The 25,779-nt window shown below is 44.4% G+C and overlaps 1 protein-coding gene across 1 annotated transcript in view; it reads right to left on the bottom strand.

Annotated features, from left to right (window-relative positions):
- MAP2K1 (mitogen-activated protein kinase kinase 1) overlaps positions 1–25,779 on the bottom strand; it is a 134,215-nt gene that overhangs the window by 8,983 nt on the left and 99,453 nt on the right. Inside the window, exons 6-9 of the mRNA XM_086957992.1 lie at positions 8,539–8,663; positions 3,877–4,084; positions 2,512–2,576; positions 651–712 (exon numbers count right to left, since the gene is read on the bottom strand). Of these exons, the coding sequence (XP_086814118.1) occupies positions 651–712; positions 2,512–2,576; positions 3,877–4,084; positions 8,539–8,663 (460 nt within the window). The remainder of the gene's footprint in view (positions 1–650; positions 713–2,511; positions 2,577–3,876; positions 4,085–8,538; positions 8,664–25,779) is intronic.

Below are 25,779 nucleotides of genomic sequence, written 5' to 3'. Positions count from 1 at the left end.
ACCACCACCTTTCTCTCTACCTCTCTCCCCATCTCGTTTTCTCTAACACACCCAACATTAGTGCTTAATTTTGCTGAAAATGAGCAACACATTTGAAGCTGCTCCAAGATATATACCTGCCCAAGGCCCCAAAAATCCTTAAGATGACACTGCCAAACGGCCTTACTGTAGCCAACAGAAACTTCCCCAGTGCAGTGGAAGACTTAAAATAAGTATAAATACATTAATGTATTTTACAGGATATATCGGGGTGTCAATGCAGGAGTTCCAGTAGGTTTTATTAAACATTTGACAAAACCTATGTTCAAGTGGTGAGCTTCAATGGGTATTATAGTATTGAACATGACCGTCAAAGAGGGGTGTGAAAGAACAGAGATGTATTGCTGTATCTGACAGACAGGACATTTGTGGGGCCACGGAGATACAGAAAAGGGGCTTCTGCATCTTACGAGTGTCTTACGAGTGTCTTCTCAGTTTAACCGAAGTGATCTCGACTGTGCAGTACTGTTTTAGACTGGAACGATAAGGAGTTGGTGAAGTAACTCTCAGAGACATTTCTCTATCTAGCAAGACCTTTGTTGGGTGGTTAGCGATATACCTATAGACCTTGTTAAGCAGCATAGCAACTGTATCCAAACATTGAGACTTACCAGCTATTCACAAAGTCTTGAAATTCAGGACCAAAAATTCCACTGGGCAATTTGGGAGGAGGCTGGAAATAGAAACACATATAATCACTTACATCAACAGAAGTGTAATGGTGGTAACAAATACAGCACTCACAAATTCAGCCTTGACTCATGCAGTAATTCCTCTATTGCTAAGTGCCACTTAGGGTAGGATCAACATAGGTGAGAGCCACGGATACATAGAATCGGGGGCATATCCGCTCAAATCAATTTGAAAAGGAGTCTCTTGAAGACACTGTAACAGGTAGGTTGCAGTTCTTTCCACAAGTTTCCCATTCCAAAATGCACTTACTAAAACTGCACATGCAACCGAAATTCTCTACAACGTTTATTTACAGAAATTATATGGTAAATGTATAGCTCTTATACAGAAGGGGTAATAACATCCATTTTCGAGACCAAATTAGGGATTTTCCTATTGTGAAGATTTTGTTAATTATTACATTTTAAAAGAAATATGGGGTGAAACAAGGAAGAATCTGCAGACGAGAGGGCTTATTTCCCACATATTCATGAGGGCATTCTAATAAAAAGCAATTCAACATCACATATACTTTTGAAAGCACAGCTAGCCTGACCAGAATTCCAAAGTACGTCATAGCAATTGCACACAGATCTCTATACCTTTGCTACCAAGTGATAACTTGTACAGAAATTCCAATGATGGGTCATCTTGTCTTGTGAGGGCCTGCTGTTTCTTGAGTGCCTGACATTCGGATCAGGTTTTCATGTCTGGCCATGCCTTCTGCTACAGACTTCATCCACCAGCGATAAAGCATAAGAGTTGGACATTTTGCAAATGTAGTCACTCTGTTACATTTTCCTTTATTTTATTTCTATTTAAACAGCTTCTCTTTAATTGTAAAAGATCCACGAGTTTCAGATTATAGCCCAAAATCTGATTATTGGCAATTTTATGCTTTTTTTTTTTACAGGGCAAATGAGACTGCCCCAAAATATGCATTTCCTAGTTCCAAAGATAGCCTGTGCCTGCAAAGGTGGTATCCCGGTTCATGGAGAAATAAAAAAACAGTGTGAGAAATTGTAACAGTAGGAGTAACCAGGTGCGCCCTATCACAAGTCAAATAAACCTTGGGCGTCTACGAAAAAACAGCCAAAAATATGGCTACGTTGATCCGCAGTGTGCCAGGTAAGCAAAGCCAAGAGAGGTTAATGGAAGGAATGAAGAAACGAACAAACGAACAAACGAGAACGAACGCACGCACACACTCACACACACAGGCGCACACACACGTGCACACACGCAAAAAACGTATTCAGGATAGGGGTGTAAAACCGTAAACATTTTCAAATTACTGGGCTACTGCACGGCAGTTAAGGGACTGTGCACAATTTACCACTAGCAACAGTATTGGATGAGGAAGATAAAAGATCTAAGGCCTTTGTTTGCCGATTTAGGGTTGCTGTCCCAGAAAGCAATGTTGGTAAGGGATGTATGACTATGTCCACAATATGCCTTTTTAGGGAGAGGAGGCACAAGAACAGGTAAATATTTAACAAATATAATTTTTACAGATTGAACAGATAGTTGCATATACAAGCTGTGCATCATAAGCCCAGAAAGTTAAATATGAACAGATACAAATATGGAACAACTTTGGGTTGGGGGAGGCACTGTCATTGCTGAGAGTCGCTTGCTGGGTGTGCTCGTATGGTTGAATGGTCTGCCCCTGGAGCAACCTCTAATGCTTTAATTTAAAAAACACAGAAATGACTCTCCTGTTTGGCGGTGTCAACCTCTCAATTTGTTTGTTTGTAGAACATATAAGAAAATGACAAACAAACACCACAAGGGACTAACCTCATTTACAATGTAATCCAGGAGTTCAAAGATGGCCATCGGTGCTCGGCTATCTGGTCCAAAGGCTGTTGGTAAAGAAGGGTAAAAATGATCAATAATCATACACTTTCAGCCTGTGAGGTGTTGATGTCTGTCCAATCCTTGAAAAAACCCTGATAACTGAGGTTAGCCTGTTTTAAGCATGCACAGTTCTCACTAGAAAATGGCCCTAAGACAAAAGTAATAAGCCCAAGATCACAGAATTTACTCAAGCACGTAAGAAACCAAGGGCCAGATGTATAACCCTTTTTTGCGCTCGCAAACAGGAGATCGTCCCGTTTGCAACTGCAAAAAAGGGTAATGGCTTGTATAAACACTATTTTGCGATGTTTGCGACTCTCGCTATTAGGAAGGGGTGTCCATTCCGAATAGTGAAACTCACTGCCATGTACAATTGTTTTGCGACCGCATTTGTAGCCGCAAAACACTCAGTTTACCAAGTAGGTGGTAAATCACTTGCAAACAGGAAGGGGTCCCCAGGGGTGAGTGCGTGAGGAAATATTTTTTAAGAGCAGGCAGTGGTCCTAGGGACCACTGCCTGCCCTTAAAAAATGAAACTGAAAAGTTTCATTTTTCTTTTTTTAAATGCAGCCCCATTTTTAAATAAAAACTGCTTTATTGAAAAAGCAGTCACAGACATGGAGCTCTGCTGACACCAGTAGGCCACCATCCCTGTGAGTGCCAGCCATTCCCAATGAGGTCGCAAATTGCGCTTGCCTCATGAATATTGATGAGGCATGCAATTTGCGACCCCATTGTGAATCGTAAACAGTGTCTGAGACACTGTAGTACATTGCATTTTACGAGTCGCAAATTGCAAGCGTCGTACAACTGGCCCCAAATCTAGTAGTTCTGAAAGCAACATACACAGATGAGTAGAAAGGTAATCCTAGACAGTCAATCGTCACTGCAGCCTTGCAAAAATTATTCCATAACTAACATTCTCCTCTACCAGGATCATTTGCATGTAGTTACAGGTAACAAGGGGCCAGGCGCATTCTGTTCCCTAGCAAAGATAAGTGGATGATGACTTTGGGGCTGGCGGCTAAGCTGTTGATGTAGAACAACGAGGCCAGAGTTGTAGGCTCGACTGCTCCACTTACTAAATTGTGATATCCTTGCAAAATCACCTTTTCATCCTGGACCTTAGTTCCCTTATCTGCCAACACACTTGGAGCACTCAGAAAAAAGTAAACACCCAGCAGGAAGAGTTAGAAGAAAATGTAACATTTACATTGAATGTATCCATTTATTCTCTGCAGCACAGCGACGCCCTAGCTGGTACTGGTACTATATATTTAAAAAAAAAATTAAATAAGTAATTACAGCTGGGAGGCCGGCCTGGAGGGCGCGGCCTGGTCGAAGCCTCCGTATGTGCAGTGTCTGCATTGGCTGCTGCTCCGAATAGCATCTCCAGCTCTCGGGCATCTGGAGGTGGGATAGGATACCGGCCAATAGCCATCTCTACTAACGACAGACCCATGCTCCAGATGTCAGACTGCACCGAGTAATGTGTGCCCTGCAGGCGCTCTGGCTGGAATAAAGAAATATGAGGAATCATTAAAGCAGAAAACTGATGTGGCAGAGTGCACCTATTCAGAATACGTTATGTAACTTTCGTCTAAAGTACTTAAGGAAACCCTGAGATGGCATCAAAGTGCTGTAAAAAGGAGGAGAAAAAGTAAAGGAAGGACCACGGCAGAGAGAGGAATGGATGGAGGAACCATGGGAGCAGAAAGAACATACCCAAGACACACTACGCCAACTGGTGAAGCAGTACATATTGTGGATCATTTAGTAAGGCTATGCAGGAATGAAAACCTTCCCTTTATCACAGAATCAGCATGGTGGATCTCAAAATATCAGTTAGTTCCAGTCCTTCAGAGGCCATGTGAGGCCACTTTGTAGAAATTATAGTAGTCACCGTCCTTCCTCTCTCTCGCTCTGGGCCAAAGTATAAAGCTGAGAGATAAGTGTCTCCAAAAATGGGTGCCTGTGCCCACTAAATGCAACAATCAGCACAAATTAAGCACTGTCCACACCAACCTACTAAATAAAATCAAAAATGCATACAGGAGTCAAATCCCCTAGAAGATAGGATCTTAGCAGAACCCTGTCCTGGAAAAACATTCTCGTTTATGTACAAGAAAATTACAATCTCCTGGATGTCTGGGGGTGTAGGGATCTTAAGGACAACTGGGATTGGGACCTAGAGGGCCTCTTTAATGAGGAATAGGGCAAGCTGTTAGAGGGGGGCCAAGGGAAGTAGCAATTAGAACTAATTTAAGGCTGATACAGTTCAAGGTACACACTATATTGCACAAGGATAGTTGGTTACATTTGAACAAGCCATTAAGAACGATTGCCTGATGAGATGTGGTGAAGTGTTTATGTTTCTGTACACTATTTGGGACTGCTTGGGATCCCAGGAATACTGGCAGATGGTAATAAACTGCCTGTCGCTGCTCCCCTACAGTAAGCTGACCCCAGCGAACAAACTTTGTATACTGTATATATGGAGGGAGGAGACTGCTATGCAATACTAACGACTATTCTGTATACTGTACTGACAAAATAGGGCAACCCAATTATCCCCATGGAATTGGGTAAGATCAAGTACATATACAAAAAGTTCCTTGAGGAATTATTCACATAAGCATTTCACACTTATATTGGTCACAAATGTGATCCAAACAGTAAAAGAATTACACCTGTCATCAAGGATGTATTCTAATTTCTCTGTAGTTTTTATAATAGAGGTAGTTCATTGGAACATTTCCTGACAGAATATATATACACACATTGTGAGCGATATACATAAAGCAAAAAGCATCACTAACAACCAGAACAATCCCATAAAATGCACCAGTTTGTTAAGGGATTGGTGGTGGTGTAGACATCCTTTTAAAAGAGGTACCCACAGCACAGGGACAAGTTTTGTATATTTGCAGGAATGTAGAAAATAGAAAAGAACAAGATTTTTCTTTTCATAAAACCCTCACCCACCGGGGTTTCCCCTGGGTAGCATTCTTCATCATTGGGCTCGTCCTTGTCCTCCATGGACAAGGGCGTGCTACTACCTACAAATATGTGGGAGCACTGGTTTTGTAAAAAGTTTGGGTGTTCCTATACACCTAACCGCTGGTTGATGAATTTGGAAAAGGGAGTGGGTTTTTACTGAAGTTGAAGAAATACCACAGCTGTCCACATATGTAAAACCCCACAAATTAGCCTTGATCTTCGGCAGACACACCACCCTTTGGAAGGGCTCCTGGTGGCCAGATGAGCTCGGACCCACCCCACGCGAGCGACTACGCCTGAAACCTCAGAATAATACTAGAAAACAAACTCTACATGAAACAACAGGTCAACCCTGTCACCTCAGCCGCTTCCACAAGATGTGCATGCTCTGAAAAATCTTCAGAAGGCTACCCATCAGCACAAGAAAAACGGTGACACAGGCCCTCATCACCAGCCGGCTCGATCACAAAAACGCACTCTATGCCAGCACCTCCTTAGAGCACCTGCAAAGACTCCAGACAATCCAGAATGCAGCAGCCAGATTGATCTTCAACCTGCCCAAGAGGACAAACCTCACTAGCACCTGAAAGACCTCCACTGGCTCACCATCCAGAAGAGATGCCAGTTCAAGCTCCTGACCCACACACACAAAACCCTCCACAACCAAGGATCAGACTACATGACCCACCACCTGATCTTCCACCAACCCTCCAGAAACCACTGCTCCGCACACCTCGCCCACAGAGACGTTAAAGCATAAAGTGCGTTATACAAGTGCAATCTATCACTATGTAAATTGCAAAGAATTTAGCTTTCATTTGTAGAAAGACATTGACTTCATAGCTACAGTGTTCCACTTACAGCTTTCATCAATATCTCCATTTTACTTTTTGGTTTTTTTTCTCCCTGTGGTCCATAGAACGTCATGATGTCCGGCAGCATATTCTCAAACCCCAAAGACTACCTGTGATGCAATAGACGTTTGCTGCTTCTTGTGGGTGTTCTAGTGCTTTGGTGTATCTGTTGCTAAATATCTCATCCATCCACTCCACTCTCAATAAATGTGTACCTTAGTGAACACTCTCTCAGCAGTCAGATCAAAGAATGAAAGGGCAAATGGACTGCAGTACATCTAAGCATCCATGAAAGTGCAAAGAGTCCCAGCTTGGAAGAGCTTCACCAAGCCCCCTCCCCCACTGCAGCTGCCTGGAACACGAGAGACAGCACAAAATAGAGGGAAGCATTTCCACTGACAATATGCTGAGCTGACATTATCCCTGAAGAGAGCCCACTTATCACAGCCCACACAATCCATTAGCATGCCAGGAAACTGTCAGTGTGTGGGAGATGTACCCACTCACCCACACAAGTGGATACTAAATATGTGCGTGATATTGGAGGTGGCGCAGAAGACGACTGTGTGTGCAGGATCTGAGAACATAATTGTGGTGTAGAATTTTGTGTGACAATAAGATTGTTACGCTAAGGATAATTAAGGCCAGAATATGGTGCAGAGGATTATTGGAGCACAGGGATGCAGTGCAAAGGATGGTGTGATATCAGGATTGTGCTGCAGAAGATTGTGTGATGGCAGTGTGTTGAAGTAAAGGATGGTATAACAGTAGGACTGAGCAGCAGAGAATTGCGTGTGGATAGGATTGTGGTACCACGTTTTTTTTCAAGGACAAGTCTGTAATTCAAATGATGGAGTGTCGGGAGGACCGTAGTACTGACTATTGTGTGATCCTACACTACTGATTTGAGGGTAGGATGACAAAGCAATGAATGGTGGAGGACAGAACTGGTGTACAGGATTGTGTGAGAGTAGGATTCAGCTGCAAAGGATTGTGTGAGGATGGGATAGTAGTATAAAGGATGGTGTTATGCAGGATAGAGGTGTAAAGAGTTACAACGGAGTAGGAAAAAAGTACAAAGGATCGTGTTGTGGGGATGTGGTACAGATATAATTGTAGTGCAGAGTATTTTGTGAAGGTGAGACTGTGCTCCTATGAAGTGAGGCATAGTGTTTCTGAGATGATGGGAAGACATGATTGTGATGTAGGCACTAATGTGTTGCAGAGGGTGCTGTACTTGCAGGACTTTGTTACAGAGGATTGTCAAGCAGAGTATGGTCCTGGTATGCACAGTCCAGAAGTCGTTTTGAGAAGAGTATTGTGATACAGCCCGTTTGAGGATAGGTCTATGGCAGAGAATAGGTTGAGGCTCTGGTTGTGCAACTGACTATGTTGCGAGTAGTAGATTGAGTTTCAGAAAATGGCATGAAAATAGGATTGTCGTGTTGAGGACAGTGTAAAGTAGGACACAGATATTTAGGTCTGTGTAAGGGCAGGATCCTGGTGTGTAGGATGGTAAGAGTCAAGAGTTATGTTGCTAACAATGGCAGTCTTTGGTTCAATGAAGGTTCGATTGTTGCTTTAGTCTCGTGGCGAAACTACGAGAGCATGGATTGTATAGGGTACAATGAGAAAGTGAAAGATGGATAGTGCTCGACAATGGTTTAAAAGCAATACTAAGACACTGTGAATAATGCATGAGCAGGACTATTATGCTGAGGATGCTGAAAGAGCAGGATTGTTGTTTTGAAATGTGTGATGACAGGGTTGTGGTAGGTTAATAGTGCGAAGAAAGGATTGTGGTGCCCAAGACAGTGTTACATTAGGATTGTTGCAACAAAGGAAGCATGAAAGCAGAACAGTTGTGTTTATGATGGAGCAAAAGTAGTGTGAAGAATCGTGCTTGAGAAAGATTAAGCGCCGTTAGCTCTGTGCTAGAAATACTGTTAAAATTGTGATAGCAGGATTGTGGTGCTGAGAACAGTTCAGAGCTCGACTGTGGTGCTGATGATAATAAGAAAACAACTTTCGTGAAGAGGATGGTGCAAAGCAGGTTTTCAGGTTCCACTAGCAAAATCAGTGCATTTGGGGGTAAGCGTCAACCTGCACTTACCGACATGTACGACCTGGTGCCCACAAAGGAGTTGGCCATGGAATCAATGAGTTGGCCACTGACTCCAAAATCGCAAAGCTTGATCTCACCCCGAGAGTTCACCAAAATATTCGATGGTTTCACATCTGTGAAAAAAGACCAACATACAGAAGTTGAAAGAACCACATTGAAAAAGCACTGGATGTCTGTAGGCCTAGTGCCTGACTCACCGCAAGCTCTTTTCATGAGATCTGCATCTGGTGAATGAATTATACCAAGTGCCTGACAGATATTACCAGTGTTCTAATAGTGACTAGACCTAACAATATTACACAAGTGGCCATCCCAAGCAGTATTGTTATGTGGTTCCCACTAAAAAAGGTAGGCCTGCGTATTAGGATGACAGAACTTCACAATGTAGGGACTGAGTCCATCTACACCATCAGAGACTGTCGACCCAATTCCTAGCTAGCTTACAGTGCCTCACCCGAATCCCCAACCTTCCTGGGGTGGCAGGTGATTTTGGCAATCTTGATCATGCCACACTAATTTCCAAGGGAAGATATGCATAATGTTTTCAAAACATTTATTGAAACAATCGTAGTCTTGCATACAAAGAACGAGCAGTGACTATTAGGCAAATAAAACAAAGCAAAGTAACTAGCATTATAAACGTGGTAAAAAGAATTAACAGTCCAACAATGGCAGTCTGATTTCTATATATTTCTACTTATTGGTACCTCCATTTTGAGAGCATGGTGGATGTACCCTCTGCCTAATCTCTTTACGTTATCCTGAGGCCCCCATACCTGGGTAGCTGGACCAGGGAATCGGTCTGGATCAGGATTGCCAATCCTTCGCTGCAGGATGGAAGATCAGTGTCAACAAAGTTGAATGTCCAACACTGGGTTCATTCCAGGGTTGTCGTGACCAGAGTGTCCTCTCTGACCTCCGAAGTCCAGTGTATCGTTGTTATGATAAAAGCCACTGTGTTAGGAGTACAGCACTGATGCAATGATATATCTAGATGTAAGAAGCTGTCTCTGAATGGGCAACGCAAGAACTAGAATATCTTGTTCTGTGTTCCTAGCCTTGAACGGTGTGTACAGATTACATGACGAAAAAGGCTTTCTGAAAACAAGCAACATGTGCAGCGTTTTCTCAGAATAACATAGTGCAAACAAAACATAAAAAAATACCATTTCTCAAACGATGTTAGCCTAAAATGTGTAAAATATGAAACTCTAATGAAGAACCAAAGTGGGCCCAGGAAGGCCTCACAACAGTATTAATAAGAGTAACTACTTTGGAGCGTCATGCAGGATTCAGTGCAGTGACAGCATAAAAAGCTGTCGATAGGAAATGCCTATGGTGCCTAACCACCCTACACCGCAACTCAATGTGAATTTGCATTTGTCTATTAGCATTAAATATATTTAGAAAATACAATATTTTTGTGTTGAAAACATCAGCTTATCAATTTAAATTTTTAAATATGAAGACATTTTGCTTTTAACCACAGAATGTTTGCTAAAAATACTTAATTGCCTAATAGAAAAAAAATTCAGTTTCTGGGAAAAAAATATATTTACTTTGCTTTGAAATATCACTTAATTTAAGTAAATTAATTTTTGGTCACCTAACATTAGGTTTCAATTACTTACTCAACTTACATGAACAGAATTTGTCTTACATACTCATTTACCATTACTTGGCAGGAATATTCATTACAAGCCAAAAATGCTCACATGTCGGGACCTGCAGCTATTGTATAAAAAATGACACAGATAGTTAGGTCAAGAATGTCCTCAATACGTTCAGGGTGGCCACCATTATAACAGAGGTGCCTAACTCTGTCAGAATAACAATAATTATAGCAAAAATGCTTACAATGCATTATGCGAAGGATAGCCACAATTATGCCAGAGTCTCCTTGGACCAGATGTACAAAACATCTTTCTGGGTGCAACGGACAGATTTGCAAAATCGGGCAGTATGCGACCAGGAAAATGCGTTTTGGTAACTTGTTACTGAATCTCAATTTGCATTAGTGATTTGATATTTGGAAGAGGCGTGTTTTGGGTGTCCCTTCCAAATACTGAGTCAGTTATGTTATGTTATGTTAAGGGGTGCTTGTAAAGCGCACTGTCACCATGGGTTTCCTGGCGCTGGTTGTATGCAGAGGGGACAGAGGAACTTAGCTGGATTGAGGGAAAAGCCATGTTTTTAAGGATTTACGAAAAAGAATAAGAGAATTAGAGGTTTTGACAGAGGGAGGAAAGGAGTTCCAGAGTTTAGGGGCCAGGTATGCAAATCTCCGGCCTCCAGATCTGCAGAGTTTGATAGGGGGGACGAGCAGGAGGTGAAGGTGAAAGGATCTCAGATTGCGTAATGGACAGTAGGGCCTGATGAGGGATTTCAGAAAGGCGGGGCAAGAACCAGATAAAGATTTGAAAGTGAGGCAGCCGATCTTAAAGGCTGCCCTCGAAATGACAGGGAGCCAGTGCAGTTTGGAGAGGAGGGGTTTGGCAGATTGCCATTTCGGGATCCCGAAGGCCAGTCTCGCCGCTTGGTTTTGAACAAATTGCAGTCTGGAGAGAGATGATTTAGGCAGACCGTGGTAGATAGAATTCGGAAAATCCAAGCGGGAGAGGACAAGGGCCATGATGACTTGCAGTAGGGCTTCAGGAGTTAGGAGATAAGCCACCTTCCTGATCCTGCGCAGCTGGTACATGCAGGAGGAGACCACCGTCCCCACCTGGGGCCCAAGAGATAGGCCGGAGTCGATAGTGACCCCGAGACTTTTCACCGTGGCCACGGGGGTGGGAGGGGGGCCAAGTCCTGCCGGCCAGAAGTGCGGACCCCAGTGGGTAGAGCTTCTGCCAGGGAGAAGGAGCTCCGTCTTTCCCGGGTTCAATTTAAGTTGGTTTTGACACATCCACTGGAGGATGTGGGACATAGCTGCCTGGAAATTGGGGATAGCAGAAGTGGAGTTAAGAGGAAAGATGAGTTGCAGGTCGTCCGCGTAGTTGAAGCCGGTGACGTCCCACTGCCTCAGAGAAGAAAGAAGGGGTCGAAGATAGAGGTTAAAGAGGAGAGGGGATAAAGAGGAGCCCTGGGGGACCCCACAGGGCGAGTGCTCCCTAGGAGCCCTGAAAGTGCCCAGGCTGAGGGTCTGAGACCTCCCGGTCAGGAAGGATTTGACCCATGCCAGCGCCAGGCCCTGGATGCCAGCCTGCTCGACACGGTGGAGGAGGATGTTGTGGTCCACCGTGTCGAAAGCAGCTGACAGATCTAATAGTACCAAGGCCTGGGGGGTACCCTTGTCAGCGCCGTCTCTCAAGGCATCCAACACGGCCAGGATCACAGTCTCCGTAGAGTGGCCGGGTCTAAAGCCGGCCTGGTTGGCCTCGAGAAAGTTGGAGCTCTCGATGAACTGTGAGAGACAGGCGGTGACGTGGGCTTCCAAGATTTTAGAGAAGAAGGGCAAGAGGGAGATGGGACGGTAATTCGCCGGAACGGCGGGGTCAGCTCCAGGCTTCTTCAATAGAGGCACCAAAACGGCCTCCTTGAAGGAGCTGGGCACCGTACCGGAGGAAAGAGAGGAGTTCAGCAAGGGAAGGATGCAGTCGGGTAAAGAATGGCAGATGTCCCGAAGTATGGAAGGGGGACAGCAGTTGTCTGGGGATCCAGACTTAATGCGGATGGCCAGTGTAGCCAAGGATGCGGGATCTAAAGGAGGGAGCTGTGTGAGAGAAAGGGCATTGTGAGGGAGAGAGATAGAATCAGCGCCAGGGGGGGGGTGACCGGGATAGTGTCCTTAATCAAAACAATTTTTTGAATAAAAAAAGTACTTAGCACATTACAAGATTCCTGCGTGGGGGCCTGAGTCGGGAGCGTCCTGGGGTCGGAGGTGAATTTGTTGAGAACTTTAAAAATCTCTTTAGACTTGCAAGGGGCTAATAAGATTCTCTCCGAGGCATAAGCTTTTTTGGCTGCAGAGATGGCTGTTTTGTACTTGTTGCGGGCGGCCACATAGACGTCTCTGCTTGACGAGCAATAGTCTCTCCTCCACTTGCGCTCTAATTGGCGGAGTTCCAATTGTAGGGTTTTAAGTTGGGGGGTAAACCATTTGTGGGAGTTGCTGTGTCGGGATCGGGGGAACTTAGTTAGGGGGGCAAAGATATCGCTGGCTGTCGTAAGCCAGTCAGAGATAAAACCATAAAGCTCGTTGGTACCGATATCATTGGGAAAAAGGGGGCGGGTATGTGACAGGTGAGATAACAATTTAGAGGAGTCGGCAGCCCTCCACTTACGGGCGGTACCGCCCTCCCGCGGGGGGATCCTGATCTGGCCGACAGCCGAAATTGTGGTGTCAATCAGAAAATGATCAGACCACACACAAGGTGTTATAAGCGGACAGGAGGACTTGACCCCGTGGACCCAGATGTGGTCGAGAATGTGGCCACTACTATGCGTGGCGGACCTAACTAATTGAGTGAAGTTCAAGCTCGAAAGAGCTTCGAACAGTTCGGAGGCATGGGGACCAGCGTTCTTGTACTGGAACCAGTAATTGAAATCACCGACAATAGCAATGCGGGGGGAGGAAGTGGCGAGATTAGTCAGCTGTTCGATAAAAGATGAAGGGAAGGAAGGCATGGGGTGAGGGGGGCGGTAGAGTACCATAAGGGTAACCGCACCCACCTCAGTCCCAAGACTGAGAACCAGGTTGTCCACTTCAGGGAGAGTCATGGAAGCGGAGGCGATAATCTTTAGATTCTTACGTATAACCGCTGCCACCCCTCCCCCGGGGTGGCCCCCCGGACGGTTGGTGTTCAACAGATAGTAATCTGGGGGTAACGCTGCCAGGATATCGGGAAGGGAATCGTCGGTAAGCCAGGTCTCAGATAGTAGGAGAACGTCTGGCCTCTCAGTCATAAGTAGATGAAAGATGTCAGCTTGATGCCTGACCAGAGAGCGAGTATTTAGGTATAGTACACGGATCTGCGACTCGGCAAGAGCAGGTGCAATAGGGGGTGAAGCCAACCCCAAATGGGTGGGGGAGTTTCCTGCAATTCCAAGTGACGAGATCCGAGTCCAGGTATCAAGTGATAGGGGGCTAGCAGAGGTTTGTAGACTCATAAGATCAGAGGGAGAGTAAATAATAGCAGTAGCAGCATCCCTGGCCCCTGGGCCCGTCCGGCCGCGGACGGGCGCAGACGGGCTGGACTTCGGCGCGCTGACGGCGTGCCCGCTGTGCCCGTCCGCTGCGCTCCCTGTGAGGGGGCGCCATTTTATAGGGCTGAGGTCTTGTGCTGGAACCAGTAATTGAAATCACCGACAATAGCAATGCGGGGGGAGGAAGTGGCGAGATTAGTCAGCTGTTCGATAAAAGATGAAGGGAAGGAAGGCATGGGGTGAGGGGGGCGGTAGAGTACCATAAGGCTGCACCGCTCGCCTACTCACCCTCCTCACCCAAGATGGCGGCCAACAGCGCGTCCTGGCAGGAAGTAATCTCCTGCGAGGATGAATGATGGCAAGAGGATAGCGGACAACAGTGCTGCCCTGCGCGCAGTTGATGTAATGCCTGCACAACAAAAAACAGGTTAGACACAATTACAAGTTTTAAAAAGTTAAAATGATGCGCGGAGGGCGCAGAACACAGCGCGAGTCAGGCGAGTGGCTGAGATCCCACTGGCCGGCTCAGAGCAACCAATCAATTGGAAGTAACCACACAATGGTTTTTATAGGGCTGAGGTCGTGAGGGGCCGAGCGCTGCACCGCTCGCCTACTCACCCTCTCACCCAAGATGGCGGCCAACAGCGCGTCCTGGCAGGAAGTAATCTCCTGCGAGGATGAATGATGGCAAGAGGATAGCGGACAACAGTGCTGCCCTGCGCGCAGTTGATGTAATGCCTGCACAACAAAAAACAGGTTAGACACAATTACAAGTTTTAAAAAGTTAAAATGATGCGCAGAGGGCGCAGAACACAGCGCGAGTCAGGCGAGTGGCTGAGATCCCACTGGCCGGCTCAGAGCAACCAGTATGGTATGTATTACTGTTTTGTGACCAAATTCCAGTCGCAGAACAGTAATACTTTACCACTATTTTAAAAGTGGTGGTTAGGCATTTGCATATGGCATGGGGTACCCTCGGGACGCTTGCCCCTTTGAGAACGTTGATAAAATACTTTTCTTTACCTAAAATCAATCACAGACATGGTGGTCTACTGACCGCAGCAGGCCACCATCCCTGTGATGGCTGAGATCCCTGATGGGTCGCAAATTGTGACCTACCTCATTAATATTCATGAGGTAGGTCGTTGTACGACCTACTAGAAACTACTATTTGGAAATTAAAGTACCTCATTCATTGGGAATACCGATTTCCTAATTTTGATTTGAAAGTGATCGGAATTAGAAATCAGTTTTCCTCTAGTGTGCACATCTGGCCCTTAGACACCACAATGCCACCATTATGACAGAGAAGCCACACATGTACGAATGGACATAATTGTGCCAGAGGGGACACCATTAATTAAAGAATGCTAAAAAGGGTCAAGAAACAACTACATAATGCCAGAACCATCATCATGCAAAGGGTAAAGGGCACGGGCACACACACACACGATCAATTGTTAATATTTCATAACATTGTAGAACATTAGGAGATAGGCCTATATCAACTTAAAGCAATATATATCTGAAAGACTGCAAAGCCTGTATAAGCTCACACTGTGACAAGAGTCTGATGCAGCAAGGTCTCTATTCCTTAACACATTACAGACCTTCAAGAGAGTAAGGCTCATATCACATGTATATAGTCTGCAAGAGGCAGACCTACATCAAGCCAAACCTTAATGGAAGATCAATAAAATAGTCCCTGCATCACCTCACCCCACTGGCAAACCTAAAGCCAGGATTATTGAAATAATGTGTATCATTTGGGCTCAGTTTGTTAGAAAAGTGAACAGTGAACAGTGATATTTTCGTTTAGGAGAGTGTTTAATGTGGCATTGAGGATGTGGGGGGTGGAGAGGGTGTTGGGTCCGGGCGAGAGCCTTACTGTGGTGGTCTTCGGAGCGGAACTGGTGACACATGGGCAGCCGCAGGGTGTAGACAGTAGGTGGGACACTTACACAAACAGACGATGGCTCTGACCTCTACACATACCGCCCCTGTGCTTAAGGTTTTAATGTGGTTGTGAATGGTTTGGGAAATAAAATCAAGCATGGGTTGGTAACAACCTATATTAGACTAAAAAAAACGACATAGTCATTGCTGCAAGAGACACAGTACACCAAATGTCGTCAACTGGGGAGGGGGGCGTACGTAGTACTGGCACATTTAGGTTACACCCCCAGGTCGTGGCAATACTGGTTCAAAAAGAATCACCCTCCTTCACAGTGACACAGAGATGGACTGACCCACAGGGTAGATATGTGAGAGTTATGGGCATGTGGGCTAGGAAGGAACTTACCTTGATTTAGGTCTATGCACCTCCCCATCTCCAGGATCCCACCCTGGTCAAAGTGGTAGATATTTGGCTGGAGACCCCCAGCTCCATCCATATTTTAGGTGGGGACTTAATCATGTGGTGCAACCATCGCTGGACCGCTCCGAAACCCAGGGAGGAGGGCCACAAAACTACCCCACTGGCCCGATTTGTGGATACACTAGCGCTGTTCAACTTATGGAGACGCCAACACCCCTATACAAGACAATACTCTTATTTCGCCGGGGCCGGGGACGAAACCCAGGTCTTTGGGCATAGGGTGGAAATTGAATGCTTGGGAGGTCCAGGATGTGACAGGCAGAAACTGAACTCTTCTTTGCCGAAAATGAGGACTCTGTTGACTCAAAAGTTAATTTAAGGGATGCTTACAAACCTGTCCTAAGAGACCAGGCATAAAACATGAACGCCTAAAAAAATGAAACTACAAATCCTACACCTAGAGGAGCGGTCGGTCCATTCTCCTGACATCTCTATTTTACAGACAATTAGAGGCTCTACATACGGAATATCGCTACCTGGCACAGGATAAGGCTAGACAGCAAAGACTGGCGACCCTACGCCGTTTATATGAAGTAGGAGATAAGGCCAGGAAACTTCTTGCCTGGCTTAGTAAAACAGAAATGGAGGCCAGATGGGTCAATGAGATCAGAGATGATGAGGGAGCTTCAAACACTATGGAGCCCCACATTTTGCCACTTATTATAGTTCATATTACGAGGTCTGCCCCTTAGGTGACCACACAGCCTTCACTCATTACTAAGATGGCATTCCGATTCCGGCACTGGGGCCTGAGGCAGTTAAAGCCCTGGAGAACGACCTTACCCTCGATGAGTTGGAGGCAGCAGTCTCCAAACTCAGGACAGGTGAAACTCCGGGACCCAATGGAATTTTGCTTGTTTTTCCAAACGCTATATCAATATCCTGGGATCGCCCACTGGCTGAATCTTTTTATAGAAACAATCGAGACCTTGGAATGCTACCATCACAGTCATCCACAAAGAGAGGAAACCTTGTCACCGGTGTGTCTCCTATCGCCCAATCTATTTTTTGAACATTGAGGTTGAAATCCTGGCCACTCCGCTGTAGATAAGTCTGCTTCGTGTCATAATACCCCTCATTCACAGGGACTAGCCGGGATTCATGCCGGGGCGTTTCATCCAGCAAAACTGACATCGTACCCACAACTGGATGTCCGAGGTTAAACATAGGGCAGGCTACTCACATCTTGTTGTCCGTAGACACTGAAAAGGCATTTGACACAGTCCATTGGACATTTCTAAAAGGCACGCTGGTCAAATTTGGATTTGGGCCTAAATTTAGACAATGGGTATCGATTCTTTTTTATTTAACAGTTGCTCAATACATCTTCATCGACATCATCAATACAGGGTATAATAGGGCAGTACGAACGGAAAGTAGTGCATTTTCATGCAAAAGGGTCTCGTTAATACTGAACCTATCATCTTGGATTCAGACCTCACCTGTTTTAAGAATACCCCAACTCTATACGCTTAACTTCTATATTTTCCCAATGAGGTTCAGATCTTTTCCCATTTTTAGGGGCACCCTCTACTGTGATAAAGGACATTCTCTGCTTGCTGACACCAATCTAAGTCTTGTTTCCAGGCTCCAACCCTCGGTGGATCTACTGCACCCCATGATCTTGTAATGTTCCTCTTTGCCACTCCAGAGGCCAGCATAAACCATGTTTTAATGTGCTTGGCCTAAGTTAACTCCTTCACTCCCAGTAGTTGCCATTGTGCCTCGACTGGGACCTGCATACTCACTACCATAGCCATCACTCGGGACACTTCCTCCCAGTATTGTTGAATTTTAGGGCAGGTCCAGATGATGCGGAAAAAGAATCCCACTTCCGCACAGCCCCTAATGCAGGGAATTGATTCTTTATTGAGCACCAAAGGAAGCTGTTCATGACAACTGGTTGCTATCTTCTGAGTTTCCCATTGGCCGTGGGACTTGGCAGGGAAACCCCCTCTCCCCTCTCGTATTCGTCCTCACATTAGGATCTCTGGAGTGCCTGATTCAGATGCACCGAGGCATCTGTGGCTTTCAGGCCACGGCCACTGAATACGTGGAGGAGATGATTTCCCCCTCGCAGATGACATTCTCATGTACATCACCGAGCCCCTGAATACCATCCCCACTTTATTTCACATTCTGAAAGAATATGGGCAGCATTCAGGATATAAAATTAACTGAGACATGTACACTATTACACTATATTTTCGGCAGGGCCAGTACAAGACTGCCCACCCCCGCCCTTTCCAGGTAACCTAACGGTGGCCCTTGAGGGTTTCAAATACATTGGTATCTTCATTACAACCCATAAAAACACTTGTTATGGCTACAGTCTTGAAAGGTTGCTATCCAACTTCCAGAATGATGCGTGCAGAGAGATGGATTGACCTGCTCCTGTCACTAATGGGATGGGCAGCCCTATTTAAGATGATTGTGTTACCACAATATTTGTACGCCATTCAAAACACATTCTTCCCACACCCAAGGACACGTTCCCAAATATCAACGGGCATGTGAGGTCTTTTCTATGGCAGAGAGGGCATTCAAGGATAGCTCTTAGGACCTTGAAGCATAACCCCTATAATGGTGGGATACTCTTCCTCTATGCAGAGGCCTACTACTGGGTGGCACATTTGATCCTAATGAATGACTGGATACATACACCGCAGGACCACTGCACATACAGATTGGAAAAGGGTACCCTCGCACATTGGTCCTATTTACATTATCTCTACGGTGGAAGGAGCGCACAAAGTCTGCTCCCGGCTACCCAGGTGACCTTGGAGGTGTGGGACAGGGCCACAAGGATGATTGTTTGGGCCTGGAAAATTACAAGGGAAACACCACTCTGGAAGGGAAAATGGCTAGGTGAGATTGGCAAACTATGAGGCTTTGGGACGTGGGATTTGATTGTAATCTCCACTATTGAGGATACCCTGGAGAAAGGAGAGCTTAAATCCTTGGTAACATTTTGTTCCGAATATATATTACATAGTTCTCAGTTTTTTTAAATATATGCAGTGGACATGCCAGGATTGCAGAAGTCCTAATCGGTACTGAGATCCCTGAATATGCTCCTCGGGAGGGGATATTGCTGCTAGAAGAACTCACTAAGGGGACCATTTCTCTTACATATCGATCACTGAACAATAATATGCCAGATAATATAAGCAACTATAGAGACCGCTGGGTGAGGGTCATGGGTGCACTGGACATCGACTGAAAGGCGGTGCTCATGCACCCAAAGGTATTCGCTATCAAGTCCCAGCTGCACCTAATTCAAGACAAAATCATGCACAGGGTGCACTTTGACAGGGTTAAACTAAACACAATGGGTAGAGCAAATTCACCCGCATGCCTGTGGTGTAATGGTGATAAAGGGGATTTTATGCAGACTATGGCTATTGCCCCTTATCCAGAAGTTGTGGAATGAGTTCCAAGTGGAAATTGGCAAGGTACTGGAGGTTGTTCTCCCTGCTGAACCTGCATATGTAATTGTGGGGATCTCAAACAATATAGACATTCCTCATCCCCACCTTCACTTCAGTGCTCTGGGCGAAGTGGTTGCAAAATGTCATGTGGCACAGAGGTGGGGTGAGGCGGAGGACTCAACCGTTCAGGAATGGTGGAGTGGTACGGACCTTAACATGGTGGTAAAGAAGGTATTATATGCCAGTAGGGGGTTGCCCACGAACATTCCTCAAAATCTGGTGCAGGTGGATCAGCTATTACGGGCTTGATCTTGTGGAAGATGTTTTGGAAGACACACCAGACCCTTGAATGCATGAGATTCATGAAGGGCCCAGGGACTGGGTGGCCGGTACATAAGACTGTGGTATCAGAGGCGAGGGTGGGAAATTACTCCTATTTGTGTTACGACTGACATATACAGCCTACTCCAGGTGCCTACTGTACTATGATTTACTGCTATCCATGTATTTGTCCTCTACACCACTGTTTTCGATGTTTGTTTTTCAATGAGGTAACACTGAAAATTGCAAAATAAAAAGACGTTCAAAAAAGATTTGCAAAAGTGTACTTGCAGAATAAGTCCTAAGGCGATGTTTAAGGATTTCATTATATATTTATTTGTTTAAATATGACGCCTGGTTTTCCTACTTCATCAAGTAATAGTTCGCAGTCTCCAGAAAATTGGGTTGAGAGGACTGTTTGGTCTCTCTAAGCTTGGAGTAAACTTCCAATTGATGTAAGTTCTCAAAAGAACGATCAACATTTTAGAAAACTATTTAAAACCTGGCTGTTCCTTAATTACTAACTTTCTGTACAAGACAGACGTATAACTGTAAAGTGTAACCCTTCAGCACCAGGACATTTTATGGAAAAGTGCATTCTACGAATCTGCTAAGATTATATAACTAATAGATTGGGAAGTATACATCATTGACCAACAAAGAGCGAATCAGAAATTTATTTCACTAAATAATAGGTCAAATTTATAACAGAACACACCACTATGCCTTATTTTGACTCCTTACCTAAGATACACATTGATCAAAGTCCACGTCCCAAACGCCACGTAGTAAGAGGCATTGGTTTAATTTTGGAGCCCCTTTTCAAATTTTGTGACCACTCTTCCTATCAATAGGTTTGACAGATTTAAGGACCCTGTCTAACATAGTGTGATATTGCAACACTAAAACATTTTGTCCTCTCCTTGTAACATAAGCTGTGCCTGTGAACTCTTCTCCCATATTCTCAATTTTTGCCCTAAAAAATTCTTCAAGATCGATCCGTTGTCCATTGTACGCCGTAGGTACAACATCAGATAGATCTGAAGGAAATTTGGGTCATAGCATATAAACTGAACTTTTCACGAGTTTAGCCCCAGAATGAATCAACAATGTCACTTTTGAACATGACTTCCATTGTCTTATGTGTCTCATCACCAGCACCCTATATACGTACCAAAAGAATCAAATTATTCACATTGTCAGTTGAGATCAATCTCACTCTCTCCGTATGGATGTTCATTCTTTTCCTGGTATTTTTATAAATCCTCAGAAAATATAATGAAATACCATATTTACTACAAGTTTTCCCAATGGCGGGGCAATATTTGGAATTGGCTACCTGTCGGAGAGATACACATCTATAAAACATATATTAATAGTTTACTGCAAGCATCAATGAAACAGCTCTCTTTTTATCATTTTTCTGTAACGTGTTGACAGCAACAATTGTCCTGTTATCTGTGCGATTGATTTCTCTGGCTTATCTTGCGCAGACTGAATACAATTCACAATGTTCACTGCTTCCTGTAAGGATGAATCTTTGATGGATAACAGATGTTCTTGAATATTCTTATCAAAACATTTCACAAGCAGGTGGTCTCTCATCAGGAGCTCCACGAGTAATCCGTATTCATATTGGGCAGCCAGCCCTCTCAATGTAAAATGAACAACTGATGGACAGAATATTGAACAATGTCAAACATTCGCCCCAATACAGGGATCTGGGCCTAAATCCATCTTTTGTTTCTCCCCATGTCTTTGCTTATGAGGGGTATTACCCTGAAACCAGTCCCAGGATGCTTGTTTCCGGTCCAGGGAAGACCAGCTTGGTAGTTCGGGCTGGACTGTTCCCATGAGGAACAGGATCAAGACTGATGTGCATTTGGTTTGGTCTGAACTGGGGCGGCAAAGCGAGATAAAGAAAGATGATGGATTCAACCCAAATCTGTGACTGGGGGGTGAGTGTCTGAAAAGTTTCAGCGCTCTGTCCATTATCTCCTTGTGTTTGCTCTTTTCGCCGTAAGTTAGCAGAGTATGCCCAGACATGGGTCCCTTGCTCCCTTTGCCACTGGATTCAAGATAGCCTGGCTGATGAGGGGTGTTACCCTGAAGCCGGTCAGAGGATGCTTGTTTCCAGTCCAGGGAAGACCAGCTTGGTAGTTCGGGCTGGACTGTTCCCATGACGAACAGGGTCAAGACTGAATTGCATATGGTTGGTTCTGTACTAGGGTGGTGAAGTGAGCTAAAGAACGAAGATGGATTGAATCCAGATCTATGACTGGAGGTGAGTGTTTGACAAGTTTCAGAGCTCAGTCCCTTATTTCCTTCTGTTTGCTTTGTCTAAATATCAACACTTTCACCAGCCATTTGCTCCCTTGGAAAAAGGTGCAACTCCTATAAACAAGACTTTTCACGTCTTTAATTGCTGTAGTGCTTCATCATATTCATCCATTTGGCCACGTTCTCTAGGTCCTATTTCAATAGATGTATTACTTTTCGAAGACCTTCCATTCCAAGAAAATGCTCTAGTATCAATATTTTCCAGCTCTAAACCTATGCCCATCCACAGTTCCTAAATTCATACTGAAGGCATCATACCATTCTTTCCGGGGCCTAGTTGGTTCTTCTCGAACATGTAAGAATGGTGGTTGAGGCAATATGACAACCATAATGATACTCACCAACAGAGCTGCTATCATAAAAGAGCAAATCATGAAAAGTAATAATAAAATGTACAAAAGGAGTATGCCATGAAATGAATACAAGGTGAAGCAATAGTGTCACTTCACAAGCGCAGCACTCAGTCTGGCCCAAGGATTTAACAGTTCACCTCCTCACTTGACCATGTAGCTTCAGTATGGTTGGAAATATGGCTATTAGAGAGCATACACAAAAGAGGTAAACTAACTGTGTGCTCCCGCCTCTAGCCAGTGAGGGCTGCTTGGGGATTAAATCGCTGAGAACTATCTTTCCCAATACGCTATGCAGATCGTTTCCTGCTTGACGATAATGGTGTCACCCTCTTGATCAATGAGAGCTAAAAGAAGGCAACAGTGCCCAGTCAAAACTGGGAAATATGCTTCCCAAAACAACTGATGTAAACGCTAAGTGGCCCCTACAGTAAAGTGAGGCTCATCCATAGTTCGGTTCTGCACCGAACAGTGTCAACACCCTCTTTTGTGTTCGTCACGAGGGTCCAGGGGCACTCATCACCAATATTAAAAAGACATTGAAGAGTTGGATGTAAGTAACTGCCTTTAATCTGTACTCATGTCATTGATCAACATTGATCTGCCTCTTCTCCTCTCAACCGTTCTCGACTCATCAAGCTCCCTAATCGCTGTCTCCATGCATCCTTCAAATAGTGCACAACCAAGAGCCACCCACACATGCATCACTTGCAGCTCACACTCATTCAGCACTCCGCATTGCGGTACCCATGCTACACTGAACAACTCAAGAGAAAACAATGGGCTACACAGTTTGTTCATTGGAATAATAGATAGGACCTCAACTGAAGTTTACGAGTAACCTGAAGCAAATAAACATTTCCAGATATGACCATTACAGCTGCAAATGGTGATTTTATCCTTGAAGAATATTACAAACCAACTGACCAGAATTTACCTTTCCTGTTCCGTCAACCAAAATGAGATGGTTCTGAGAGAGAACCTTCCTTAAACCAGAACCTTAGAAAAAGGGGAGAATTTAAGAACGTTGCTGAGCAAGTAGAAGCACTAACGACTAAGCTTGAAAATATCTAAAGAACTTTTAAGTCAAGGGGTAAAAAGCAGATGACATTAGCCAGGAAGCACAAGTAGTAAAACACACTGAAGTATAATCCAAAGCATTCACCTCATCTGAAACCACTCAAAGAATATATATAGTCAACAAACACTGACACACATTGAACCAAGAGACTATGCATTTGATAAACCTTTATTCAGATTTAAAAGGGGCTGAAGTTTTGGAGACATTTTGATCCATACAAGACCAAAGGAAACTAGAAAACACAACATGGCATTACCACTCAATCACTGGCAACTACCCATGTGACAACTGTGGGGTTTGTAAATTCACAATACGTTATAAACAGATCTAGCATTACAAACATCATGGTTCAGGAAGTATCAGAACTCCAATAGTGTATATATGGTACTTTTTTATATATCTAATTACCTGACAAAGTAACCTGAGGAATGTAGGGATAACTATAAGAAAGGTGAAGACAAGCATTAAGGCACCAACGTTCCATGACAAAAATTACTGCACACTTTTAGAGAATGGAAATTGAAAAAAAGGACTTTGACACTCACTGAAAATACATCCAGAAACTGACCATGCAAAAGCCATTAATACCTTGTAAAACAATGAACAATACAGGACCTATACATTCCATTCAAATAGAACTGATCTCAACAGCAACATCCCATGGCACCAAATAGGTAAATTCATTGGCCACCTCAATGGTTTTAAAAGGGCACCCATAGTATTCTTCCTATTTAAACATCTGCGCTCACAAAGTGGGCGATCACTTTTATTGGTATTGCACAATTTCTGTCCCACCATTTCATCACATTAACCTTCTAGGGTTTGATCCAAGTCATGCTATTTGAGACTCATTCCATGCTATGATTCCATGTGAGCTACTTTATTCACAGTTTGTTTCTGCCAGATTCGAAAGAACTTTTGTGGTGCTTTAAGACATTCAATTGGGACACATCCAACACACCCACGCTTCCAGCAGCATCTGCATATGACTCATGCATTCCATGTAACAGCATAAACATGTCATTAGAAAGTCTTATGAAGACCACCCACATTTACCCTTTATTTTCAGGATACACAAATGGCTGCCATTCTGGTACCAACATAATCAAGCTCATATGAAAGTAAGCATGCCTATAACCTAAATATTTTACCAACTGACTTTCATAAGATATTTAAGCTTCTGATGCCAAATTCTGTTGTTTCCTCTTCGGTCAACAGCCATCTTAGGTCGGCCCCACCAGCTTTTATTTGGTTTACGTTTTAGATTTTTTTCACGTTTTATTTTGCGATCATTATTTTAACTATTTGTTTAGTGCCTAGTTGCTCCATCTGGGAGGAGAGCCTACCTGGTTGGAGTTGAGTGTTACAGCTCCGCTTTGTGTGTTGTTGCCCCTGTTTCTCTTCATTTAGCCACACTATCTGTGAAGGCGGGCTATAAATGCCGCTGGCATGCCAAAGTTGTATTAACCGAGGCCCGTCTGCACCAGTCCTTGCCAGGACCACGCTTGGACCATTCCCTCTGGTGATTCGGCACCAGCCACCCTACGCTATTTGGCATCTGAAATCTTCTCTTTTGCCCCGGGAATTAAGGAGAGTTGCCGCCATTCCTTGAATGTGTCCTATGGTGCAACCTCATGCAGTAAGTCCCAATTCACCCTCTCCACTTTGTCTATGACGAAGTCTGAAGGAAGGATTGACCTTAGTTGCTCTAAGTCTGCTCAGTGCTTTTTACTCAATTGCTGATCCCTTCCCAAACGCAAACTAGAGATTGCAGATGTTTTGTCTAATCATCAGCCAGCTGTGATTTTCCTTGTGTAAACTAGACTCCATGCGCAGTCTGCCCCCAACATTCTGGTGGCTATCTCCCTGGATTAGGCTATCCTGAGGCTTGATAGACCTAGTTTTAGGGAAGGCGGTTTGGCAGTTATTTTTAAACAGCATTTTCGCTGCAGTTTCACATAGGTAAAGATTACTGGCTACAAGGCGGCTTTCTTCTCCTGATCACTAACAAGTAGCTGCTCTCTAACAGGCTTCTGGACATATCGCACACACCATACCTGTACCCGCCATTCAGTTTGTTACCGCTATGATGGATATTATTCTATCATATCCCTTACGCTACTTGAACATTTTAATTTTAGGTGATCTCAATCTGCATTTTGGAGATATAAGCTGCCGTACAGC

The sequence above is a fragment of the Lissotriton vulgaris genome, chromosome 2_1, assembly GCF_964263255.1.
Source record: "Lissotriton vulgaris chromosome 2_1, aLisVul1.2, whole genome shotgun sequence".
Lineage (NCBI taxonomy): Eukaryota > Metazoa > Chordata > Amphibia > Caudata > Salamandridae > Lissotriton > Lissotriton vulgaris.
The sequence above is the reverse complement of the archived record's forward strand: the minus strand, read 5'-3'. Positions and strand labels throughout refer to the sequence as shown.